Source organism: Papio anubis, unplaced genomic scaffold, assembly GCF_008728515.1.
Source record: "Papio anubis isolate 15944 unplaced genomic scaffold, Panubis1.0 scaffold220, whole genome shotgun sequence".
In the NCBI taxonomy this organism is placed as follows: domain Eukaryota; kingdom Metazoa; phylum Chordata; class Mammalia; order Primates; family Cercopithecidae; genus Papio; species Papio anubis.
The window spans coordinates 121845-149691 of record NW_022162242.1 but is presented as its reverse complement, the minus strand read 5'-3'; the positions used below and the strand labels follow the sequence as shown (position 1 = coordinate 149691).

The window sequence follows — 27847 nt, the reverse complement described above, 5'->3', positions numbered from 1 at the left end:
CTATTGGTCTATTCAGGGATTCAACTTCTTCCTGGTTTAGTCTTGGAAGAGTGTAAGTGTCCAGGAAATTATCCATTTCTTCTAGGTTTTCCAGTTTATTTGCGTAGAGGTGTTTATAGTATTCTCTGATGGTAGTTTGTATTTCTGTGGGGTCGGTGGTGGTATTCCCTTTATCATTTTTAATTGCCTCGATTTGATTCTTCTCTCTTTTCTTCTTTATTGGTCTTGCTAGTGGTCTGTCAATTTTGTTGATCTTTTCAAAAAACCAACTCCTGCATTCATTGATTTTTTGGAGGGTTTTTTGTGTCTCTATCTCCTTCAGTTCTGCTCTGATCTTAGTTATCTCTTGCCTTCTGCTAGCTTTGGAATGTGTTTGCTCTTGCTTCTCTAGTTCTTTTAATTGTGATGTTAGAGTGTCAATTTTTGATCTTTCCTACTTTCTCTTGTGGGCATTTAGTGCTATAAATTTCCCTCTACACACTGCTTTAAATGTGTCCCAGAGATTCTGGTATGTTGTATCTCTGTTCTCATTGGTTTCAAAGAACATCTTTATTTCTGCCTTCATTTCGTTATGTACCCAGTAGTCATTCAGGAGCAGGTTGTTAAGTCTAACATCAAATTTTTCTTGGATTATACTTTTGGTGTTTTATCTAAAAAGTCATTCTCAAACCCAAAGTCACCTAAATTTCTCCTTTGTTATCCTCTATAAATTTTATGGTTTTGTGTTTTACATTTAGGTTTTATAACTCATTTCAGTTAATTTTTTTTGTGAAAGGTATGTATTTTGTGTCTAGATTCCTGTAGTCTTATGTAGTTAACAAGTTGTTTTAGCACCATATTTTGATGATCCTTTCTCCATTGACTTACCTGTGCCCCTTTGTTAAAGATCAGATTATTTGTGTAGGTCTATTTCTGAACTCTTATTCCATTCCATTGATCCACTTGTCTGTTCTTTTTCTAGCACCACATCATTTTTTATTAAAGTCTTGAATAGTGTTAACTCTAGGATTTTCTTGTTCCGCTTTGGGATTGGGTTGGCTATTCAGGGTCTTCTTCTTTCTATGTAAACTTCAAAATCAGTTTGTTAATATCCACAAATAATTTGCTAAAAATTTGATTGTGATTGCCTTATATCTATAGATCAAGTTGAGAGAACCAGTACATCTCTGTTTATTAGGATCTTTGATTTTTAAAATCAATTTTATAGTTTTCCTCATATAGATCTTGCATATATTTTGTTAATTTATACCAAAGTATTTCAATTTTTTGGTACTAATGTAAATGATATGTTTCTAATTTCAAATTCCAATTGTTCATTGCTGGTACGCAGGAAAGCAAGTGACTTTTGTATATTAACAAACAGCACACTTTTGTTTATTATCTTACAGACTTGCTATAATTGCTTATTAGTTCCAGGAGGGCTTTTTATTTTTTCCCAGTCAACAATAGATAATCATGTCATCTGCTAACAAATACCGTTTTGGTTCTTCTTTTCCAGTGTATGTACCTTTTACTTCCTTGTTTTATTGTGTTAAGACTTTTGATACAATGTTAAATAGGAATAAGAGGGGACATCTTCCCAATCTTAGGAGAAAACATCTAGTTCCTTATCAAGTATGATCATATCTGTGGATTTTGAAAAGGATGATTTTTTTTCAAGTTGGGTGTTCCCACTCCTATTTTCTGAAAGAGATTATGGATAATTAATATACTTCCTTTTTTAAATATTTGTTTCTTAAATTCACCAGTGAAAGCATCTGGCCCTGGTGTTTTTTTTTTTTTTTTTTTGGAGGATTACTAATCATCAATTTAATTTCTTTAATAGATGTTGAGCTATTCAGATGATATATTTCTCTGTGTGTGAGTTTTGGTAGATGATGTCTTTCAAATAATTTTTCCGTTTCTTCTAAATAAGTAAGCAAATTTGAGAGCATAGAGACATTTATATTATATTAATTTATTATCCTTTTAATATCCATAGGATTGGTAGTAATTTCTGATAGTAGCAGTTTGTGACTTCTTTTTTTTTTTTTTGTTTCCTTGGTTAGCCTGGCTAGAGGCTTATCAATTTTATTAATTTTTTTCAAAGAACTGGCTTTTAATTTCAATGATTTTCTCTTTCAATTTTTTCCTGCTTTTAATTCATTGATATCTGCTTTAATTTTTATTATTTCTTTTCTTCTTTGCTAATACATACATTCAATACTACAAATTTCCCTCTGAGCACTACTTTTTCTGCATTTCACAAATTTTGATAAGTTGTATTTCATTTAGTACAAGCATTTTAAAATTTCTTCTGAAATGTCTTCTATGACTTACATTTTATTTAGAAATGTGTTGTTTAATCTGCATATTTTGGAACGTTCCAGCTATCTTTCTGGTTTTTTAAAAATAGTTTAATAGTATTTATTGGGGTCTAACAGCATGCTTTGGGTGATGTTTATTATTTTGTTAAGTTGTGTTTCATGGCCCAGAATGTGATCTATCATGGTAAAAGTTCCATGTGAGCTTGACAAGAATGTGTATTCCACTGTTGTTGAACAGTGGATTCCATAAATGTCAATTAAATTCTGTTGCTATTCAGTTCAACTATATCTTTTCTAATTTTCTGCCGGCTGGATCTGTCAATTACTGATGGTGTGGGGTGGTGTTGAAGACTGTGATTATAATAGTGAGTTTATCAGTTTCTCCTATTTCTATCAGTTTTTGCCTCATGTATTTTGGCCCTCTCTTGTTAGGCAATTTTCTTAAAACCAACTACAAAATATGCTAGCTGTTGTCATGGGAAAAATAGATGATATGCAGAAACAGATGAGTAATGTAAGCAGAGCAAAGGAAACTAGAAAAGAACCAAAGAAAATGTTAGAAATAAAAAATTTGTAACAGAAATTAAGAATACCTTTGATGGATTTATCAGTAGACTGGGTATGGTCAAGGAAAGAATCCACAAGCTTTTTTCATTAGAAATCTTAGCATATATCATAGTTATTTTAAATTCCCAGGCTTCTAATCATTCCAAGATCTATGCTCTATCTGTATGTGGTTCTGATGCTTACTTGTCTCTTCAGACTTTTCCTCCTGCTTTTCAGGATGTATAATTTGTACATGATGTATTAGGCAATAAGAACTGAGGTAAATAGGCTTTAGCATGAGGTTTTAGATGCATTTATCTGGCTAAGAAGAGTGAAGCCATGTTTATTGTTTACTGTAACCGTAGTTGTCGAGTTCCTCTAGTGTTCTCATTTTTGTCTGCCTGTTTTCCTTGCGTGTTTCTAGAGACTCCTTCTTAAGTAGAATCCCTATCTTGCTGAGAGGTGAAGCTGGTTGGGCTTTTGGGTCAGGTGGGGACTTGGAGAACTTTTCTGACTAGCTAAAGGATTGTAAACTCACCACTCAGCACTCTGTGTCTAGCTAAAGGTTTGTAAACACACCAATCAGCACTCTGTAAAAACGGACCAATCAGTGCTCTGTAAAATGGACCAATCAGCAGGATGTGTGTGGGGCCAAATAAGGGAATAAAAGCTGGCCACCGGCACCAAGGGCAGCAATCAGCTGGGGTCCTCCCGCAAGTCATGGAAACTTTGTTCTTTTGCTCTGCTCTTTGCACTAAATCTTGCTGCTGCTCCCTCTTTGGGTCCGCACTACCTGTATGAGCTGTAACACTCACTGCCAAGGTCTGCAGCTGAAGTCAGGGAGACCATGAACCCACCAGGAGGAAAGAACCACTCAGGACGCACCACCTTTAAGAGCTGTAACACTCACTGAAAAGGTTTGTGGCTTCACGCCTGAAGTCAGCGAGACCACCAACCCACCAGAAGGAAGAAACTCCGGACACATCTGAACATCAGAAGGAACAAACTCCAGACACACCATCTTCAAGAACTGTAATACTCACCGCGAGGGTCCGTGGCTTCATTCTTGAAGTCAGCGAGACCAAGAACCCGCTGGAAGGAACCAATTCTGGATACATTGCTACTCTATCATTTGTAATCCACTGTTATGCTGGAGCTCCGTTTATGTGGTGGCAAGGTATTGGAGAGGGTAAGTGCGCAATCATCTTATGATTAAATCTGTTTTGCTTTTTTTCTTCTTTGAGATGAAGTCTCACTCTGCTGCCCAGGCTGGAGTGCAGTGGTGCATTCTCGGCTCACTGCGACCTCTGCCTTCTGCCTTCAAGTGATTCACCTGCTTCAGCCTCCTGAGCATCTGGGATTACAGGTACATACCACCATGCCCAGCTAATTTTTGTATTTTTAGTGGAGACGGGGTTTTGCCATGTTGGCCAGGCTGGAGCTTTTATTTTTTATTTTTGGTCTTTTCAAGTGGGCCAGAGTCCTTTTTATTTTTTTCTTCTCCCCTTATATAAGACAGGAAGGCCAGAGGGAGCTTAAACTGTCCAATTGCCGTATCCTTTATTCTTTATATGTTTTCTTTCACAATCTGGGAAGTATTCTTTAAATAGTTGTCAAATAGTTATTTAGAAGAAAACTTAGGTACTGTTGGGGAGGACAGAAGAGGGAACACCTTTCAATATGCTGAGCATTTCATCCTAAAATTGCATAGTGAATTTAGCAAACATCATGTACTTAACCAGATCCACCTTCCTTTGGAGACCACAGTGGTTTCAAATGTCCACAAATTATTTGATACTCTTCCCTTCAGGAGATGGAGCTTCCCCTTCTATTTGAGCGTAAACTGGACTTAGTGAGTCACTTCCGATGAATAAAAAAAAAAAAAAGAAAATGTGATTTCAGAAATGGGGTCATAAAAAGCACTGCAGCTTCTTGCTTGCAATCTCACTTGCTCTTGGATCACTCAGATGAGGACACCCAGGAACTGGTGAGAAACTAAAGCTTTCTGCCAAGAGCTAGTAGGAAATGTAGCTGTCTGTCATTAGCTGTCAGTGGGCCATCTTCAAGTGGATCCACTAGTGCTGGCCTTGAGATGACTGCATGCTGGCTGACATGTTTGCAGCCTCACGAGATACCCTGGACAGAACCACATAGCTAAGCTGCTCCTGGATTCCTGACTCTCAGACTCTCAGATACTGTGTGAGATAATAAATGTTTGTGTTTTAAACTATGTAATCCAGCTATTTAAAATATATCTATGATGACTTAAGCATATTCCCTGGCTGTCTTATTTTACTACACATCACACCATCTCTCTCTCACACACACACACGCACAGACACACACACACATCCCTCTGTTGATTTCCAAAATATTTACTCAATTCTAATTTCTTACATATTATAGTTTTGCCCATCTCATTACATTTTAGTGCTATTTACCTGTTAGAGTTGGCAATCAGATCAATTTGACTGGGTAATCCATCCCTTAATGTGCCTCTCTTTGGGGTAGAAGAGCAATACAGTACTATTTAGGAGTGGGATTTGAGGCTTTTCACCAAGGCTAGAGACTGGCCCTGGGAGTAGTGAACCCTAGAGCCAGGAAATGAGTCCCTAAGAGCCCCGAGGTAGGCTTCATGTTTTCTTTCTTCAGTTCTTGTATTATTATTCAGAGGGAATCTAGGGAATCTAGTACTTGATATACAGTAAGTAAGAGGATGAAGAAAGGCAGCATAGAGACAGGGAAGTGAGGATAGCATCCTTTCCGATGACTTTGCCTTGGTGACTAAACGATGTTGGAGGCTTAGTGAAGTGTGCACTCTGAGGAATCACTATATATCCTTTCATTCAACAGATATTTATTGAGCACCCACTATGTGCCAGGCACTGTTCTAGGTGCTGAGCACATAGTGGTAAGTACACACATCCCCTCACTCTGGACAACTTATATTCTGGTGGTTGTGAGGTTCATTCAGGTCAGGTCCTTGTCATGGCCCGGCCACAACTGACCCCAGGCAACTCACAGTTGCAGCAAAGATCTTTGTACAACTCTCCATCTCCACAATCTCTATTCGCTAAAGGTGACTCTGTGAGAGCAGAAATTCATTAATAAATTTCAAAAGAGTTGTTCTTTAGAGAAAGAGCTTCCAAAAATGATCATAAATTCTGGAGGCTGAATATCCTGTGATGTATTCATGTGTCAGTATGTCAGTCCTAAGGTCATTTTTATATAATAGAAAAAAAAAAAAGAAAAATAAAGAGAACCGGAAACCAAAATCTGAGAATGCAAATGAAGTGTCATTTGTTCAAGAAAGAAATAATGTCAGAACCATGGACATTTACAAAGATTCAGGCCTTTGTGATTAAGACTGTGCCTGGAAGGTAAATATGTGTTCTCTTAGGGAGACTCTGGGAGGCTGAGGAAATTAGTTCTTGTTAGTTTCTTCTTGACAGGCCTGGGCAGAGACTGAGGCCTGCAGAGCCTGCTTTTCACTTCACTACCTGTGACAAAACAGTAAGTAGGCTTGTGCATCAGTTAGAGTCCTGTTGCAGGAAGCATAAACCATGCAAGCTATTATAAACAGAAAGAGGTTGAAACGATGTAATTAAGTGTTTACAAAATCATGAAAGACTGTAGAAGCAGGCACTAAACTGTGTCTTTAGGAATGACTCTCAGAACAAGATTATTGAAGTAACCCACCAGGGGCGCTTCTGTCTCTGCAAAAGTCAGGAAAGTGAGGGATCAGGAGGTCACTTCCAGGCCTGCAGCATTCACAAACTCCCCACTGCAATAGTGATCCAGGGTTCAGAAAGCCACTGATGCTGGGGCCGATGCCTGTCGGCAGCAATGTAGCTAGTGGCCAGACACTGGATCACAGATTTGTTTTGTTTTGGTTTTCCCACCACTACTACCACAACAGCCTCTTGAAACCCATGAAGCTAGTCTCTAGATGCTGGAATGCTGCTTCAGGAAAACAACATTGCCACAACCTTGCTGGCACTGCATACCCACTAATTCAGCATCTTGCAGGTAACATAGGTTCAGCCAATGAGACATAGCAGATTTCTGCATGGAGTGGGATGGAGTAGACGGCTTCCGGAAAACTTTGGCTTTTCTGAAAAATAGGATGGATATTTCTGGTTCTTGCCTCTTTCTCTTTCTTCTTACCTTGAACGTGAATGTGATGTCTAGAACTGCTGAAGCCATTTTGTGACCTACATTGTTAGAATCAACATGATCTGGAAGGAGACATTAAAAATGCACCACTCTGGACCACTTGCTTTGAACCTCTTGGTATGAGACACATAAAAAGATGTATCTTTGTTAGTTTAAGCCACTGTTTGTCCAGAAGGAGTTGGAGTATTGGCAGTTGAAAGCATTCTGAATGGCTACAACATGTTTTGTCTACCTATCTACCCCTTCCTTTTCTTTCTTCTCTTTCCTCTGTTCCTTCTCTCTCTCTTTCTCTATCTACTCTTTCATCTGTCTGTCCATGCTTGTGAGGTGGGGAGATGGTACCAAGAGGTTGCACTGAAGGAATACATCACTGTGCACATTTTTGTTTCCACTGGAGGTCATTTATCTTCTAGAGACATAGCTGAATGGGCCCTTTGGAGCCACCAGGCCTCATGCAGTATATCAGCGGCAAAACTTCAGTCAACCCTGATTCCTACAGTTGTGTTATTCCAGATAGAAAACATTGTACTATCCCAACTGTGAGGTTGTTTCTCTGTGTATCTATTAGGTTGAAACACACAAATGAAATTGCTGATATTTAACCATTTTGACTGCTAAAATAGTATTACATTTATGTGGTGCAACTTAAGATGATGCTTAGTCATGGAGGATAATGGAAAACTCTGAAGCCCCAATGAAGCTAATTTATAATCCAAAGAGCTATTATCTATATCAAGTCAAAGTGATCCGTGTCTGGTTCCTCTTTTCACGTCAGCATTGGGGCATCTCTTTGGGTCATCCGAAAAGTTCAGTCTCATGCTTCAAAAGGAACTAGCAATGAACACTTCTAGGTCAAATCTTTCACTTTTTGTCATCTCAACTCAATCTGAAGCTAAATTTTATTGTAGTGTTAAGTAGACTATTATTTACTGTAATCTCAAGGATCTACACTGAATTGCCCTAAGTAAATTGTGGGCTATAATGGTATGGAGCAGAGCATTACTACATATGCTGTATTAGCCAAACCATATCATGTGCTTTTTTTCCGGAAAATTCCTTAGTAAATTGCTTGGGAAGAGTTTACTGTAGACTCCTTGCCCCATCCCCACCATAGGTAGTAGAATCACCCATGAATATGGTAGAGGATCAAAAGAGGGACATGTTAGTGACTGTTCTGCCCACTGGGCATTTATCCTAGGACACCAATATATCCATTATTCCCCAGGGATTCATTGGCCTTATGACAACTGGAAGGGTCAGAAATGATCATGATCTCTAACTCTGGTTTCTTTTTTCAGTTATGTTTCTGAGCCTCTGTACTGCGCAGATAAAAATTATTTTTTTCCCTGGTGGGTTATGAATGGCACAAGTGTTTCCCAAGTTGGGATTTTTTTCTCCTTTGCTACCACTGCCAATGTATCTGACAGTTACAAAAGGTACCAAGGGAAGGTTACCAGAGTTCCAATTCAGTTAACACAACTAACTGACTATTGTAACTTATAGACATCACCAATGGGAATTAACACTTCTGAAAAAGTTTTATTTCTTCTCCCGAAGAAGAGATGGGGAGAAAAGGTACAGTATTAATTAGAAGTTGGAGAAATGTCAATATTCAGGAGCCAGTGTTTACAACATTAGTTAATTGTTGAGTTGGAGAAATTTGTTCCATTGACAAAACTCCTTGGGCAGAGATTCCGTCTGTTTTGCTCTGTCCTGTATCTCTTGTGCTTAGCACAGGGCCTGCACATAGTAGATGTGAAATAAATATTAGCTTATTAGACAAGTGAATGAAGGAATAAAGTGGTTATGTGGTATCAAAGTTCTATAGAACTTTAGCCAGTCCTCAGAACTTCTCCATGTTTCACAGGAGAGGAGTCTCATTTCCACAAGTTCCCAATGGGTCTATCTGTGTAGTGGGGCTGAGTATTTTATTCACATGGTAACTCTCTGGTCTTCTTCATGAACCATTACTCAGGAGGCAATGTGGTGGTGGGGGGTGCCTGGACTGATCATTTAAGTCATCCCTTTAGATGGTAGTCTTCTGGAATAATTGATCAATGTCTCCAATTTCCATGCTCTTCCCTGCACTTCCCAAAGATGGTGACTGGGTACAGAAAAGGGAATGTTCTTTTTCCCATGTGGGTCTCCTAGAAGCCCTACTGACTTTCTCTTTTTCTTTTAGAGACGGAGTCTCACTCTGTCACCCAGGCTGGAGTGCGGTGGCGCGATCTTGGCTCACTGCAAGCTCCGCCTCCTGGGTTCACGCCATTCTCCTGCCTCGGCCTCCGGAGTAGCTGGGACTACAGATGCCCGCCACTATGCCTGGCTAATTTTTGTATTTTTAGTAGAGATGGGGTTTCACCGTGTTAGTCAGGATGGTCTCAATCTCCTGACCTCATGATCCACCCACCTCAGCCTCCCAAAGTGCTGGGATTACAGGCATGAGCCACCACACCCGGTCGAAGCCCTATTGACTTTCATACCACCTGCTTTCTGAACTTCTCTCAGGGTCTGAGGAAACATATTTCTCATTTGGAAACAGAGATCACAAGTTAAGCTAGATTTCTAGGACCCTCTCCCAAACCGAGTTGAACCACCACATTCACTTTGATGGGATGATTCCTGGGTTATATAGGCAGCCCAGAGAGGAGGGATCAGGACACACAAATGTAATTGATTCCATTTCTCTTCAGTCTGCCTTTTCCTTCACACAACCCTTAAGAGAGAAGGAACAAATTATCCTGTGATTTATTTCCTTCTTTTTCCCTTATCTATCATTCAGTAGGTATCTTACATTGGACAGGGCTGTGTTTCAGCAACAAATAGAAGCCAGACTCTCAGTGGCTTGATATAATATAGGACATATCCACGGTACACTGTGCACTGTGGGGTGCTCTGCTATATACCATCACTCAGGGATCTTGCCTGACAGAGGCACCACCAGCTTGTAGCTGCACCAGAATAGGTTTTGTAGACTTTCCCGCATGTGGACTTTTCCACACTTCCCCACATGTGGAGATCTCACACTCACACTTAAATACTTTTTTGTCTTACTGAATTATGCCCACCTGGGAATAATATGTCACATACCTGAGTCCTAGGGATGAAAGGCTGCATGGGAGAGATGTTTTAAAGGAAAAACTAAAATGCATTAAATTAATGCTGGCAAAAGATTATTGTCATTATATTCATCAAATAGAAAAGGTAGGATTTTGTTTGTTCCTTATAGTATGAAAAATACAAAATTATGAAAAAATGTATTGATATGATTTGGCTCTGTATCCCCAGCCAAATCTCATCTCAAATTGTAATTCCCACATACTGAGGGAGGGTCCTGGTGGGAGGTGATTGGATCAGGGGGGCCATTTCCCTCATGCTGTTCTTGTGACAGTGAGTGAGTTCTTACGAGAGTTGATGGTTTTACAGTGTAGCACCTTCCCTTTGCTTGCTTACTCTCTCAACACCATGTAAGATGTGCCTTGCTTCCCCTTCACCTTCTGCCATGATTGTAAGTTTCCTGAGGCCTCCCTAGCCATGTGGAACTGTGAACCAATTAAACCTCTTTTCTGTATAAATTACTCAGTCTCGGGTAGTATCTTTATAGCAGTGTGAAAACAGATTAATACATGTATTATAAACTGAAAATTTGCAGTTAAGTCAGGAGATGGCAGAGGAAAGTAAAACATTTCTCATATCAACAAAACACCTGCCTATTCTGGTCTACTTACCATTCTCTTACCAATTAATGGGACTTGTAAGAAATACATGCAGCAGCTCTTCCTTAGAATTTAGGAAACCTTTGCAGGCAGGCTCAAATGACAATTCTATTATGTAAGTGTCTGGGAACCTTTGGGGGATTTTAAGCAAAGGTGACATGAGTACTGTTCAGAACATATCTTCTTGATGACTGTGGGACATTGTATGATCTTTAATTATATACAGTGCTTCTGGGGCTACTGGCTATGAGGAAGATTCACCTTGGCCCACATGGTCCCGATAGTCCTGCTGCTCTGGTTTACATGCATGTGTTTTACTGGAACAGGTCTAGGGATGTGCCATAAGGAAAGGAGCAAGAGCTCTTCATGGGTAGAGCAACCCCAGAACTGTTCTAGCTTTCTATTTCTATTAGCTGTGACCTGGAAATCCAATGTGGCATCCTTCAGTTGAATTCCACAATCCAACAATTGTGATTAATTAATTGTCAGTTGTGAGTAAAATTGGAATAAACTTCATTAAATGAAAAGTCTGAAAGTTTCTAGTACTAATTAAGTGTTAAACCTTTTACTTTTTCCTTCTTATTCCAAGTTTTCTTTTTTTCATTACATCCTGGTTGTTCCCCATTTTTTGAATAATGGCAACACTTAAAAATGTGACTTCCCATTTGGGGCCATGAAAAAATACTGAACAAATGCTAGGAGGCATTCTACTTTTATTGCAAATTAAGCAGTTCAACAGATAGGAAATTCAGAGAAAACAGAGAAATAGCCATAAGGCATGAAGCAGAATTGTCTTCAGAGCTGGTCTTTCATGTTGCGGATTTCCTTCCCAGTAACTTTGTCCTGTTGAAGAAGAACTTCAACTCTATTTATGGGGCTGGGTGGCCACATAACCTTGCATTGTATAGTTCAATGCCCACCAGTCCAGAATATTGGGTTTGATGTAGATACCTTGATACACAAACCAGATTTCTTCTGGGGGCAGCACAGAGTCCCACATGTACCCATCTCCAATCTCTCCCACAACGGACTGGCTCTTACCAAACTTGCCCCCATAGGAATACTGCTGCTGCCCCAGGACAATCTTGGGGTGAGCTCCCACAGAGGAACCCTGCCTTAGCCGCATCCTCACCTACGGCTTCTCATTGACCCAGAACTCGGCAATGCCTGAGGAGGACTCCCAGTTGGCACAGATGTGCACCAGGATGGGGAAATTCTCATAGACCTTGAAGAAAACCTTGTCACCCCCCATGATAAGATTGTACTCTCCAATTTGAGACTTAAAAATGACTATCTCTTTGCTCTTGGTCTGGATGCTGTAAGAGAAGAGGCTGTAGCCATGGGAGAGGTCAGTATAAGCATGAAGACATGCAGTAAAGTTCTGCAGAGGTTTCTCCAGCTGTGTGATCAAGCTCACATGAGCACTATTGGATTCTTTAGGAAAAATAAACACCTTCCCAATCATGTCTGTGAGAGAAAAAAAGTGATATAATAATCTTCACCTGAAATGTGAACAGGAAAAAAATCACAAATTCAATTTTATATTCGGTAATCTCTTGTCTTTTCTTCCTACCATCTGTCCCTGACACCCCCACCTATCCTACTCCACATAGTCGTATACCCTTGACCTCCCTACTTGTCTGAGCAATGGCTTCCAGGAGGCTGGTAAGGACAGAAACCCCAAACAGCAGTTTGTCCATGTTCTTGGCTTGGGGCTCTTATAGCAGCAGCAGTGACCGGGATGAGGGTAGCAGACAGCACAATGGTTGTGCCCACCCAGCTTCTAAGTTAATGATGTAGAGACTCACATTTTTAGGCTGCAGGCTATTCAGGGTTTATATGCACCTTGGGTGAGGATAGGGGAGGAAGAGCACCAATAATGTGTGAGTGATTTTCCAACCCTGCCCCCTTGGTATCAGCAATCAGAACTGCTGATGGAGAAGGAGTGGTGAGATCCTGGGCTGGAAAATCAATGGGAGTTATTTATTAGACACAAGTGACTGCTAGAACTCCAAGTCCTGTGACCCAGATTTTGCTGCTGGAAAGACAGTGGTTACAGAGCTGCAGTGTTATGGATGAAATGAGGGGCTGGGCTGGCCATGTCAAGAGGGCATCACGCTACTACTCTCCATGCTGTCTGAGGACCCTGTGTTCTTCCATGAGCTCCTGAGCCATGTGGAGGATCTCCCTGAGCTTGGGCCTCTAACAGGCTGAGGAAACAAGGCCTCTTCTTTCTTTTTTGTTCTGTGAAGTAGTTGTCTGTTTGTAGAACATTCTGGGATTCTGCTTTCTGATATAAACATTGAAAATCTATCCCCTCCCCCCATTAATTTAGTGTAATATGCCAGCATTTTGTTAAGGAAATTCAGAAAATTGGAGGATATCCCCTCCAGTTTCTGAGGAATTGTTCTGACCATCTCTCACCTGCCTCCCTCCCTTTCCCTTTTCATATTATGACTTGCCTTCCCAGATACTCAGCCACCGTTCTTAGAGACGTCAGCAGTTGACTGACAGTTTTGTTATCTTCTGACTCCAGCCATTTAAGTCAAAGTTTAAAAATCATATATGGTGATACTCTCTCTTTTTTTTTTTTCAGTGAAATAACATTTTATTAAATTCAATATGTTGCTCCCAGTGCTTAAGATTTTTTTTGAGATTGATTTTTGCCACCCACCATGCTCATTGTTACTTTTAGTTTCACTGCATCAGGTGATACGAAAATCTGTCCTCTATATATTCTTATTTATTTATTTATTTATTTTTATTGTACTTTAAGTTCTGGGGCACATGTGCAGAATGTGCAGTTTTGTTACATAGTTATATATGTGCCGTGGTGGTTTGCTGCACCCATCAACCCGTCATCTACGTTAGGTATTTCTCCTAATGCTATCCCTCCCCCAATCCCCCACCCCCGACAGGACCCAGTGTGTGATGTTCCCCTCCCTGTGTTCATGTGTTCTCATTGTTCAACTCCCATTTATGAGTGAGAACATGTGGTGTTTGATTTTTTGTTCTTGTGTTAGTTTGCCAATTATGATAGTTTCCAGCTTCATCCATGTCCCTGCAAAGGACATGAACTCATCCTTTTTTATGGCTGCATAGTATTCCATGGTTTATGTGTGCCACATTTTCTTTATCCAGTCTATCATTGATGGGCATTTGGGTTGCTTCCAAGTCTTTGCTATTGTGAATAGTGCTGCAATAAACATACATGTGCATGTGTCTTTGTAGTAGAATGATTTATAATCCTTGATACTCTCTTAACATGCATGCATGAACACATTCATTAAACACACTTTCTGTGAATGTCTATTGTGTGCCAGGCATTATGCAGATTTTATTTTCTTGACTTTCTTGCTGGACTTTAACAATGACCCCCATATCTCTTGTGGTTAAATGGTCATGAATGGAGTTATAATAACTCAACCTTGCTTTTTTTCCCCAAATAACAAACTGAAATGTTTTAACCCTAGAAATGTATTATTCCATTTATTTTACTTTTTAAATTCTGTTAATCTGCTCTACATCTTATTGTGATTACTCTATTCCTGAACACTCCTCTTTTTGTTTGCCAGCACTTCATCCACTCTTCTTCATCTTTCCTCCCAACATTCTTGGATGAATTTTCCTGAATCAGTAACTGCCACCCATAATCTTTTTTTCTCATGTTCTAATCTTTAGAGTGGGTCATACCTTGTCACTTTCTCAAAGCAGTTCCCCATTTTGTCATTTCCCTGAAAGTCTGAGTGAGGTTTACAGTTGGAGTTTGCTTAAGTTACCTCTTGTGTCTTGAAAGAAATGCAGAATCATTATCCGGGGATCTGAAGCCATTCATAATTCTTTCCCAATATATTGATCTGACCTTGCTTCCTTCACAAGTCCTGTTGTGTGGTCAAACTTGTCTACATATAAATCCTGTTACATGCCCTGGGTCTCTCCTTTTAAATACTTTGATCCATTCTCTTCTTTATAACTGAAATAGCTTTCAGACATATCTCTCTGCTTCCAAAACTCCAATGCTTCTTAAAATTCTGTTTCATGTGCCATCTCCATGAAGTCTCTCCTGATCGAATAAATTAGGATGTTTTCATCTTCTGAATACCATAGTGTTGAAGTGCAAAGGTTTTGGAATTAGACAAACCTGGAATTCAAATCTAGCTTTCTCATTTTATAAATGTGGACACTTAGGAAAGCATTCAAACCTTTTGAACCTATAGTTCCTCATGTGTGAAACAGGAATACCCCCACATTCATGGGATTTGAGTGACTTGTAATGTACTTAGTACAGTGCTTTGAAGCATAGGAAGTGCTTTAACATCATGGTTGTTATTATGAAATTTCTCTGGTAATTACAATATTCTGCTTCATATTATAGGTATTTATATATGTAACATGGTGCCATCTAAACGCCCTTAGAGATGGGAAGATCCTTAAAGTAGTTTGTCTTTCTCTTCATTCCATCCACCACCTAACCCTTTGTTTTATACTTAGTAGGGACTTAGTAAATATTTTGTTGAATTTAATAAGCAGTAATACAAACCTGTATAGATTTTTTAAAGTGACAAGATAATTAAGGGAAAAGAAAGGAAAATACTCCCTCTGACTCAAGCCCTTTACAACACACATTCCCATGGAATAAAGATTTTTTTATAATTATGGTGAGAACACTTAACATAATATCTACTCTTCTGACAAATTTTTGAGTGCACAATATGGTATTGTTAACTACAGGCACAATGATATACAGCAGATCTCTAGAACTTGCTCATATTGTATAACTGGAACTAAACAGCATCTCTCCATTTCTGTCTCTCTCCAGTCACTGGGAACCACCATTTTCCTCTCTTTCTATGACTTTAACTGTTTTAGATTCCTCATGTAGATGAAATCATGACTTATTTTACTTAGCATAATGTCCTACACATTTTAAATTGTTTCTATATCTTGGTTATTGTAAACAATGCTGCAATGAACACTGAATGCAGATATCTCTTCAAGATGCGGATCTGGATTCTTTGGATATATACCCAGAAGTGGGATTGCTGGATCATGTGGTAGTACCATTTTAATTTTCTGAAAATCTTCCATTTAATAAACCTACTATTTTTCAAAACAACTGCACCATTTTACATTTCCACCAACATTGTACAAGGGTTTTAACTTTCTCACATCCTTGGTAATATTTGTTATTTTTTTTTTTAATAGTCATTCTAACATATGTGAGGTGATAGATGATTTTGGTTTTGATTTGCACCTTCCTGATGATTAATGTTAATGGAAACAAGTTGAAAGGACAGCAAAGCTAGCTTAAAGGAGATCCCACTGACCACACTTGCAATAATTTGAACACTAATGTAAGTAATTAAGGTAATTACAAATCATTAAATAAAATAGTAAACCATGAATCCAAAATGATATAGATAAAAATTATTTAAAAGTTTGAAGAACAGGATATTTAGTTTCAAACTACCTCCCTGAAAAATATTTATTAATTTAAAAGAGAAAAAGTGACTTCAAAAGAGAGAATCTTTTGATTTATATAATCTTAATCAAGTTGTTAAGCAAACATCATTAGAAATAGGATAATTCAGAATCACATGCCTCTTGATAGCATGCAATGAAAAAAACACAGCATTCCTTCTGTCCTGCCAACAACTCATAACATAAATCTAGTCATAAGAAAATATCTGAACATAAAAATTTAGGAATATTCAACAAAATAACCAGCCTGTAATCTTTGGAAGTGTCCAGGTAATGAAAGGTAGACAAACACTGAGGAACTTTTCTAGTTTTAAGGAAGTTAATAACAATAAATGAAAACTTTGAATCTTGAGCTTTTTTTTGGTTATAAAGAAAGTGTTTGACACACCTGGAAAAACATTGACTGGGAATCTGAGGATTACATAGTAATAGTTAATAAATGTTTATTTTCTGATTTGATGATTGCTCCATAGTTACAAAGGACAATGTCCTTGTTTGTTGGAAATACTAAGATATTTGAGGGTGATGACGTTTGTGTCAGCAACTCACTCTCTAATGGTTTAAAAAGGAGTTACTGTATTTTGAAGTTGTCTTTAAGTTTCAGAAAAATAAAAAAGGAAAATTTGAAGAGAAAAAATAGCACTCAATCTTGCCTGGAAAGATAAATGAGCCATAGTCAAGGAGAAAGTAAGAGAAATTATTTAGGTCATGGAAAAAAATGAGAATGAGCATTTTCACAGCTTCTAAATGAACACTCCTATTGGGTGATCAGTCACTCTGAGGAGACTATCCTTCTCAGAAACAATGTTCTTGATCAGGTGGAAGGAGAGGTAATAAGAGGTAAGAAAAGATGAGGTGACGGGGCTGTAATTGTTCTACTCTTTCTTTTCTGGAATAAGTCATTGTTTCTCTCAAGGCCTTGGGGGAAAGCAATAGAGGGTAAGCAGAAATCAGAAGGGTATGTATTGGAATTGTGATGTGGAAAACTGAACTTTATGTCTTAATTTATGTTATACGACACTAAGTTTTTAAGTATGATAGTGATTCTTGATTTAGTGTCTTTGTAATTTGATCGCCTTTTATGTAAGATAATTTCCTTTTTCCTAGGAAACACTCACTAACATATTTAAGAGTAAAGGGGCATGATGACTCCAATTTACTCTCATGTAATTTAGAGATAGAAATGATGAAGCAAATGAGACAAAAAGTAAACAATTGATGTATCTAGGAACAGAGTATGCAGGAGTTACTTGTATCATAGTTGCAACTTTTTCATAAGTTTGAAATTAAAAAAATACAAATGTAAAAACAATGTTGGGGGAGGAAGAATTAGTGATGACATTGCTTTTGTCAGATAGAAGAGATGAAACAAACAGGACAGGTGAAAGGCAAAGACCATGGAGATAACTGAAGATTAACTAAAGGATTTATGAATATGCTTCAGATAACCTCTAAGGTCTTAAGGGTTATGCAAGATATCAAGGTCACTATAAACTTGAGGAGAGACTGAATTTAGGGGTTACTGGATTGAAAACATGAGGTAGAACAGGATTTGGGGACAACTCAAGAATTCATTATTCTGACTTTTATTGAAATGCTGTGGAGGTTTAAGGACATTTAACTGTACTGAATGGAAGCAGGTGCCACAGTTGATATGACTACTTGATTATGATCCCGGTGTGTACGTGCACTAAATCAAAAATGCACAATCTTAAGCTGATGGAATGGTCTTATGGAATAAAAAGCAATTACAAGTCTTCACACCATTCCATAACTTCCATGTAGTAAAGAGAAAAATAAACAGAAGTCAAACGGAAAAATTAAAACATCATTGCAACTGTCTGAGAAGAACTTTGAGTGATATGCAGGAGAAAGGAACTGCATCAGACAAGGAGAGTTGGCATTGTGCAAATATAGGGAACTCTGGATGCCAAGAACTTGACATACCCCATGAAAAGTCTCCCAGAAAGAGTCTAACTGCTAATACTCAGGCTATGATTTTCTCAGAAAATCTATACTGCTGAAATGGAATTAGCTAACAAATTGATGTCTTTGGAAAATACCAAATTTTACCTACTCACATAGTGCCCTCTGCCTTGGAAACACTACAGAGGTTAATCTACAATCTTTTAAAAAATTTAATTTAATTAAATTTTAATTTCTAGGATACATGTGCAGGATGTGCAGGTTTGTTATATAGGTAAATGTGTGCCATGGTGGTTTGCTGTACCTATCAAGCTACCACCTAGGTATTAAACTCACATGCATTAGCTATTTATCCTGATGATCTTCCTCCCCCCATCCCCTAACAGGCCCTAGTGTGTGATGTTTCTCTCCCTGTGTGCATATGTTCTCATTGTTCAGCTCCCACTTATAAGTGAGAACATGCAGTGTTTGGTTTTCTGTTCCTGTGTTAGTCTGCTGAGAATGATGGCTTCCAGTTTCATCCATGTCCCTGAAAAGGACATGATCTCATTCATTTTTATAGCTGCCTAGTATTCCATGGTATGTATGTACCACATTTTCTTTATCCAGTCTATCATTTGGGCTGATTTAATGTCTTTACTATTGTGAAGAGTGCTGCAATGAACATACATGCAACGAACATCTCTTTCATTTGACTTATATTCCTTCAGTATGAGGTATATTCCTTTGGGTATATACCCAGTAGTGGGATTGCTGGGTCAAATGGTATTTCTGGTTGTAGGTCTTTGAGGAATCACCACACCGTTTTCCACCATGGTTGAATTAATTCACATTCCCACCATCAGTGTAATAGCATTTCTATTTCTCTATGGCTTCACCAGCTTCTGTTGTTTCTTGACTTTTTAACAATCACCATTCTGACTGGCATGAGATGGTAGTTCATTGTGATTTTCATTTGCATTTCTCTAATGATCAGTGATATTGAGCTTTTTTTATATGTTTGCTGGCTGCATAAATGTCTTCTTTTGAGAACTCTTCATATCCTTTGCCCATTTTTTAATGGTTTTTTTTTTTTCTTGTAAATTTGTCTAAGTTCCTTGTAGATTCTGGATATTAGACATTTTGTCACATATGAAGATTTCAAAATTTTCTCCCATTCTGTAGGTTGTCTATTCATACGATGATAGTTTCTTTTGCTATGTAGAAGCTCTTTAGTTTAATTAGATCCCATTTGTCAATTTTGGCTTTTGTTGCATTGCTTTTTGGTTTTTGTCATAAAAAAAATCTTTGCCTGTGCCTATGTCCTGAATGGGTATGCTAGCTTTTCTTCAGGTTTTATAGTTTTCAGGTTTACATGTAAGTCTTTAATCCATCTTGGGAGTTAATTTTTTGTATAAGGTGTAAGGAAGGAATTTCACTAAGTTTTCTGCATATAGTGTGTTTCCTTGCCGTTTATTAATTAAATAGGGAAGGCTTTCCCATTCCTTTGCCCCTTTGTTAGGTTTGTCAAGATGAAATGGTTTTAGACACCATCTGTTCTAGAAATCTCTATTCTGTTCCACTGGTCTATGTGTCTGTTTTTGTACCAGTACCATGCTGTTTTGGTTACTGTAGCCTTGTAGTATAGTTTGAAGTCAGGTAGTGTGATGCCTCCAGCTTTGTTCTTTTTGCTTAGGATTGCCTTGGCTGTATGAGATCTTTTTTGGTTCCATATGATTTTTTTTTTTTTTTTTTGAGACACAGTCTTGCTCTGTTGCCCAGGCTGGAGTGCAGTGGTGTGATCTCGGCTCACTACAAGCTCCGCCTCCTGGGTTCACGCCATTCTTCTTCTTCTTTTTTTTCTTTTTCTTTTTATATTATTCTTTAAGTTCTAGGGTACATGTGCACAACGTGCAGGTTTGTTACATGTGTATACATGTGCCATGTTGGTGTGCTGCACCCATTAACTCGTCATTTACATTAGGTATATCTCCTAATGCTATCCCTCCCCTGTACCCGCTCCCCACAATAGGACACGGCGTGTGAAGATCACCTTCCTGTGTCCAAGTGATCTCATTGTTCAGTTCCCACCTATGACTGAGAACATGTGGTATTTTATTTTCTGTTCTTGCGATAGTTTGCTGAGAATGATGGTTTCCAGCTACATCCATGGCCCAAAAAATGACACGAACTCATCCTTTTTTATGGCTGCATAGTATTCCATGGTGTATATGTGCCACATTTTCTTAATCCAGTCTATCACTGATGGACATTTGGGTTGATTCCAAGTCTTTGCTATTGTGAACAGTGCGGCAATAAACATACATGTGCATGTGTCTTTATAGCAGCATGACTTATAATCCTTTGGGTATATCCCCAGTAGTGGGATGGCTGGATCAAATGGTATTTCTAGTTCTAGATCCTTGAGGAATCGCCACACTGTTTTCCACAATGGTTGAACTAGTTTACAGTCCCACCAACAGTGTAAAAGGGTTCCTGTTCTCCACATCCTCTCCAGCACCTGTTGCTTCTTGATTTTTTAATGATTGCCATTCTAACTGGTGTGAGATGGTATCTCATTGTGGTTTTGATTTGCATTTCTCTGATGGTGAGTGATGATGAGCATTTTTTCATGTGCTTGTTGGCTGTATGAATGTCTTCTTCTGAGAAGTGTCTGTTCATATCCTTTGCCCACTTTTGATGGGGTTGTTTGTTTTCTTTGCCGTTTGTTTGGAGTTCTTCATAGGTTCTGGATATTAGCCCTTTGTCAGATGGGTAGATTGCGAATTTTCTCCCATTCTGGTTGCCCTGTTCACTCTGTTGGTAGTTTCTTCTGCTGTGCAGAAGCTCTCTAGTTTAATTAGATCCCATTTGTCAATTTTGGCTTTTTTGTTGCCATTGCTTTTGGTGTTTTTAGTCATTGCTTACCCATGCCTATGTCCTGAATGGTATTACCTAGGTTTTCTTCCTAGGGTTTTATGGTTTTAGGTCCACAACATTTAAGCCTCTAATCCATCTTGAATTAATTCTCTTATAAGGAGTAAGGGAAAGGATCAGTTTCAGCTTTCTATTTATGGCTAACCAATTTCCACAGCACCATTTATTAAATAGAGTCTTTCCCCATTTCTTGTTTTGTCAGGTTTGTCAAAGATCAGATGGCTGTAGATGTCTGGTATTATTTCTGAGGGCTCTATTCTGTTGCATTGGTCTATATCTCTGTTGTGGTACCAGTACCATGCTGTTTTGGTTACTGTAGCCTTGTAGTATAGTTTGAAGTGGTGGCATGATGCCTCCAGCTTTGCTCTTTTGGCTTAAGTTGTCTTGGCAATGCGGGGTCTTTTGGTTCCATATGAACTTTAAAGCAGTTTTTCCAATTCTATGAGAAAATTCATTTGGTAGCTTAATGGGGATGGCACTGAATCTATAAGTGCAGGCGGTATGGACATTTTCACAATATTGATTCTTCCTATCCATGAGCATAGTATGTTCTTCCATTTGTTTGTGTCCTGTTTTATTTCACTGAGCAGTGGTTTGTAGTTCTCCTTGAAGAGGTCCTTTACATTCCTTGTGGTTAGTTCCTAGGTAGTATATTCTCTTTGAAGCTATTGTGAATGGGAGTTCATTCATGATTTGGCTCTCTGTTTGTCTGTTATTGGTGTAATAGAATGCTTGTGATTTTGCGTGGGTTTTGCATCCTGAGACTTTGCTGAAGTTGCTTATCCAGCAAGGAGATTTTGGGCTGAGGTGATGGGGTTTTCTAAATATTCAATCATATCATATGCAAACAGGGGCCATTTGAGTTCTCCTTTCCTAACCGAATACCATTTATTTCTTTCTCTTGCCTGGTTGCCTAGCCAGAACTTCCAACACTATGTTGAATAGAATTGGTGAGAAGGGGCATCCCTGTCTTTATTGCCAGTTTTTCAAGGGAATACTTCAGTTTTACCCATTCCGTGTGGTATTTGGCTGTGGGTTTGTCATAAACAGCTCTTATTATTTTGAGAGGCGTTCCATCAATACCGAATTTATTGAAGTTTTTATGAAGGGCTGTTGAATTTTGTCAAAGGCCTTTCTCTGCATCTAGAGATAATCATGTGGTTCTTTGTCTTTGGTTCTGTTTATATGCGGATTCGTTTATTTGATTTGCATATGTTGAACCAGTCTTGCATCAAGGGATGAAGCCCACTTGATCATGGTGGATAAGCTTTTGATGTGCTGCTGGATTTGGTTTTGCCAATATTTTATTGAGGATTTTTTTGCATTGATGTTCATCAGGATGATGATTACAAGAATTTCTCTTTTTGTTGTGTCTCTGTCAGGCGTTGGTATCAGGATGATGTTGGCCTCATAAAATGAGTTAGGGGATTCTCTTTTTTCTATTGAAGTTGGAATAGTTTCAGAAGGTGAATATCCTCCTTGTACCTCATTCAGCTGTGAATCCGTCTGGTCCTGGACTTTTTGGTTTGGTAGGCTATTAATTATTGCCTCAATTTCAGAAGAGCCTGCTATTTGGTCTATTCAGGATTCAACTTCTTCTTGGTTTAGTCTTGAGAGAGTGTAAGTGTTCAGGAAATTATCCATTTCTTCTAGTTTTTCTAGTTTATTCCGTGAGGTGTTTTATAGTATTCTCTGAATGTAGTTTGTATTTCTAATAAGGGTCAGTGGTGATATCCCTTTATCATTTTTATTGCATCGATTTGATTCTTCTCTCTTTCTTCTTTATTAGTCTTGCTAGTGGTCATCCAATTTTGTTGCTCTTTTCAAAAACCAACTCCAGTTCATTGAAGGATTTTTTTGGGTTTTGTGTCTCCTTCCCTTCAGTTTCTGCTCTGATCTTAGTTATTTGTTGTCTTCTGCCAGCTTTTGAATGTGTTTGCTCTTGCTTCTCTAGTTCTTTTAATTGTGATGTTGGGCTGTCAATTTTAGATCTTTTGGTAGCCTCTTGTGGGCATTTAGTGCTATAAATTTCCCTCTACACATGGCTTTAAATGTGTCCAAAGAGATTGTGGTGTGTTGTATCTTTGTTCTCATTGGTTTCAAGAACATCTCTTTGTTTCTACCTTCATTTAGTTATGTACCCAGTAGTCATTCAGAACAGGTTTTTAGTTTCCATGTAGTTGAGTGGTTTGATTGAGTTTCTTAGTCCTGAGTTCCTAGTTTGATTGTACTGTCGTCTGAGGGCAGTTTGTTATCATTTCTGTTCTTTTGCATTTGCTGAGGAGTGCTTTTGCTTTAACTATGTTGTCAATTTTGGAATAAGTGTGATATGGTGCTGAGAATAATATATATATTCTGTTGATTTGAGGTGGAAGTTCTGTAGATGTCTATTAGGTCGCTTGGTGCAAGTTTTCGAATTCCTGGATGTCCTTTTAACTTTCTGTCTGGTTGATCTGTCCTAATGTTGACAGTGGGGTGCTGGGGAGTCTGCAGTATTATTGTATGGGAGTCCTAGTCTCTTTGTAAGTCTCTAAGAACTTGCTTTATGAATCTAGGTGCTCCTATTATTGGGTGCATATATATTTAGGATAGTCAGTTCTTCCTGATGGATTGATCCCTTTACCATTATGTAATGGCCTTCTTTGGTCTCTTTTGATCTTGCTTGGAATCTTCCTCCATCCCCTTTATTTTGAGCCTATATATGGTATGCACATGAAATGGGTCTCCCTGAATACAACAAACTGATGGGTCTTGACTCTTTATCAATTTGCCAGTCTGTGTCTTTAATTGGACCATTTTAGTCCATTTTACATTTAAGGTTAATATTGTTGTGAACTTGATCCTGTCATTTGTGATATAGCTGGTTTATTTTGCTTGCTAGTTGATGCAGTTTCTTCCCTCATGGGCGGACTTTACATTTGACATGTTTTGCAATGGCTGGGTACCTGTTGTTCCTTTCCATGTTTAGTTACTTCCTTCAGGATCTCTTGTAGGACAGGCCTGAATTGGTGACAAAATCTAAGCATTTGCTTGTCTGTAAAGGATTTTATTTCTCCTTCTTATGAAACTTAGTTTGGCTGGATGTGAAATTCTGGGTTTAAAATTCTTTTTCTTTAAAGAATGTTGAATGGCCCCCCACTCTTCTGGCTTGGAGTTTCTGCGAGAGATCTGATGTTAGTCTGATGGGCTTCCCTTTGTGTGTAACCTGACGCTCTCTCTATGGCTGCCCTGAACATTTTTTTCTTCATTTCAACTTTGGTGAATCGACAATTATGTGTCTTGGGTTGCTCTTTTCGGTATCTTTGTAGCATTCTCTGTATTTCCTGGGTTTGAATGTTGGCCTGCCTTACTAGGTTGGGAAGTTCTCCTGGATGATATCCTGCAGCGTGTTTTTCCAACGGTTCCATTTTCCCCAGCACTCCAGAGCACCAATCAGGCGTAGATTTGGTCTTTTCACATAATCCCATATTTCTTGGAGGCCTTGTTCATTTCTTTTTACTCTCTTTTTTCCCCACATACTCTTCTCACTTCATTTCATTCATTTGATCTTCAATGTTGATACTCTTTCTTCCAGATGTAGTTAGGTCGGATTGCTGAAGGTTGTGCATTTGTCCGCATTAGTTCTGGATTTTATGGTTTCACCTCTGTCAGTTCTTTTAAGGACTTCTCTACATTGGTTATTCCTAGTTGCCCATTCATCCAAATCTTTTATCAAGGTTTTGGTTCTTGGCACTTCATAGTTCCTCCTTTGGCTCTGAGAAGTTTGATCAACTGAAGCCTTCTTCTCTCGTCGTTTGATATTTCTCCATCCAGCTTTGTTCCATTGCTGGTGGTGACTGCATTCCTTTTGAGGGGAGATGAGCTCACAATTTTTTTTAATTTATAGATTTTCTGCATTGCCTTTTTTGCCCCATCTTTGTGGCTTTATCTGCCTTTGGTCTTTGATGGTGACTTTATACTGATGGGGTTTTGGTGTAGTTAATCCTTTTCTATTTGTCACTTTGCCTTCTAACAATCAGGACCCTCAGCTGTAGGTCCTGTTGGGTTGCTTGGAGTCCCTCCAGACCCTGTTTGCCTGGGTGTCAGCAGCAGAGGCTGCAGAGATGAGAATATTGCTGAATAGCAAGTGTTGCTGTCTGATTCTTGCTCTCGGCCATTATCCGAGGTGTATCCATTGGGTGAGGTGTGGGGTGTGGTCTTCCCCCTAGTGGGATGCAGCCCAATTAGGCTACTCAGGGGGTCAGGGGACCCACTTGAGCAGGCAGTCTGTCTGTTCTCAGATCTCAACCTCCATGCTGGGAGATCCACTGCTCTCTTCAAAGCGCTGTCAGGGTGAGGGCATTTACCTGTGGAGATTTCTGCTGCTTTGTTTTAACTATGACCTGTCCCCAGGAGGAGTCTACAGAGGCAGGCAGGTCTCCTTGAGGGTGTGGGTAAGGCTCCACCTATTCCGAGCTTCCCTTTGGCTTTGTTTACTTACTTGAGCCTCAGCAATAGCAGGCAACCCTCCCCCAGCCTAGCTGCCACCTTGCAGTTAGATCTCAGACTGCTGTGCTAGCAATGAGGGAGGCTCCTCTGGGCCAGGTGTGGGATATAATCTCCTCGTGTGCCATTTGCTAAGACCCTTGATAAAGCGCAGTATTAGGGTGGGAGTTACCCGATTTTCCAGGTGTCGTGTGTCTCAATTTCCTTTGGGTTGGAAAAGGAATTCTGTTCCCTCTTGCACTTCCCAGGTGAGGCGATGCCTTGCCCTGCTTCAGCTCTCACTGGTCGGGCTGCACCCTCTGACCAGCACCAACTGTCTGACACGACCCAGTGAGATGAACCCGGTACCTCAGTGGAAAATACAGAAATCACCCGTCTTCTGTGTCGCTCATGCTGGGAGCTGGAGGCTGGCGAGTCCCACTATTTTCATGGGTAGCTAAGTCTGTCTCCTTGGCAAATTGAGTTCCAATTATAGTACAATAAGAATTCCGGATTCTTCCTACTCTTCAATCACCTAGTGCATATTGAAGGATTCTCTGAGTGAATTGTGTGAAGGACTGAGAAGATTTAGCCCTGGCACATTCTTTCATAGTATTTACAATCTAATTTGGGAAAGAAGACTGACACATGGGAGAAAACAGACAACAATGCAAGATAACATGGACTGGGCCACAGCATATGGTACAAGGAAGAAGGCAGTGGTGTGTTGGTAGATTTTTAACAACCAACTCTCCAGGAAAAAAAAAATAGTCCTGATACTGAGTGTCGATTTCTGAGTTAACACTATTTCTGTATAGCAGATCTTAATCTACCCAGATGATACTACAGAATATGGAGCTGAGAAAGAATGGTAGCAATCTTCTCTGGTGAGCTGGTGCAAACTGCCTCCAGCACACCATTGGGTATAGGCTTTGTGAAAGAAAGAGAAGTGAGGAACAGGGTTGTTGTGAGATGATTTCATGAAGATGCTAGGCAATGAGCTGAGTCTTGAAATACTCCTAAGAAACAATTTTTAACCATTAAAAATAGATCTAATTTGGTTGTTTAAAAATTCTGTATTTAAGCAAAGAATAAGAATATGATTTCATTTGGGGATTTTATGTTAAGATTGTTCTGTGAATGATAAGGATGTGCTTCCAAGCACGGAGGACTTGGAATCTGGGTGGGCAACGGGGAGTGGGGGACAACCCAGGTAAGAAGAAAAATATGAACACAGGCACAGCTTTGACAATGGGTATTAGAATGTTCGTAGACCCTGGGAAGGTCGGCTTTTTTTTTGCAGTAGAGGAGATAGTGAAGATGGCAGATTTGCTGTGTAAGAATAGTCTGATAGTGCAGGGCCTTATCAGCGCAGCAGAGTTGTACTTACCAGACCAGAGAAGTGATATATGATTAGTATATTAGAACTTAGAGACAATCTTGTTTAAGCTCCTTATTTGGCATTTGAGGCCATGGAGACATCTTTGCCCCAGACCACATGTTTTGTTTTGACATTGACAGACTCCAGATCAGGTTCCAGATTTCCCAAGTCCGAGCCAATTCCAATGTTTCTTCCGTCATAATTAATCCACCTAAAGGATGCTAAGTCTAGTAGCAACAGATTCATAGGGATACAATCTTATTCGTGTCCAAATGAATTAACTTTGATGAAGTATAATGCAGTATGATACAATATATTACATGATACAATATAATACAATGCAATACAATTAAAATATAACATAGCAAAGTTTACCAATTTTTTGGTATACATTTTGGTGAGTTTTGACAAATGTATACACTTGTATTACCACCCTCACAATCAATAACATTTCTTTTACTCCAATAAATTCCCTTGTGTTCTTTTTTGGTCAATTCCCCAGCAATTCTGGCAACCACTTTTTTTTGTCAGTATACATTAGATTTGTATTTCTAGAGTAAATAGAATCATACCATATTAACTATTTTGTGTCTGACTTGATTCAGCATACTGTTTTAAAGATTCCGCCATGTTGCTGTTAGTCTTAGAAATTTGTTCCTCTTATTGCTGAGCAGTGTTTCATTATATGGATGTGTTATATCTTGGACATTTGGGTTATTTGCAGTTTTTTGACATTTAGGAAGAAGGCTGATAGGGCTATTTACATATTCCTGTCTCTATGTGGACACACATTTTCATTCCTATTGTGTCAACATGTAGAAAAAATTACTGAGTGATGGAGTAAGTACATATTTAACTTTATAAAAAACTGCCAAATTGTTCTCCAACTTGGTGATTCTGTTTTACATTTCCACCAGCAATGTTTAAGTTTCAAC

The 27847-nt window shown here is 38.9% G+C and overlaps 1 protein-coding gene across 2 annotated transcripts; it reads right to left on the bottom strand.

Moving 5' to 3' along the window:
• Positions 1-10359: 10359 nt before the first annotated feature.
• On the bottom strand, positions 10360-12759 carry LOC103877060 (serum amyloid P-component-like). Of its 2 annotated transcripts, none has more exons than XR_636608.4 (2): positions 12381-12759; positions 10360-12246 (listed from the first exon to the last, which is right to left on the bottom strand). XR_636608.4 is itself a non-coding variant. In XM_009184438.4 (2 exons), the coding sequence occupies exons 1-2, from the start codon at positions 12442-12444 to the stop codon at positions 11877-11879; spliced, it is 399 nt and encodes a 132-aa protein (XP_009182702.1). In that variant the 5' UTR covers positions 12445-12751; the 3' UTR covers positions 10360-11876. The 2 variants fall into 2 exon arrangements, 1 of the variants encoding a protein (XP_009182702.1); XM_009184438.4 differs by having other exon boundaries at positions 10360-12211; positions 12381-12751.
• Positions 12760-27847: the final 15088 nt, after the last annotated feature.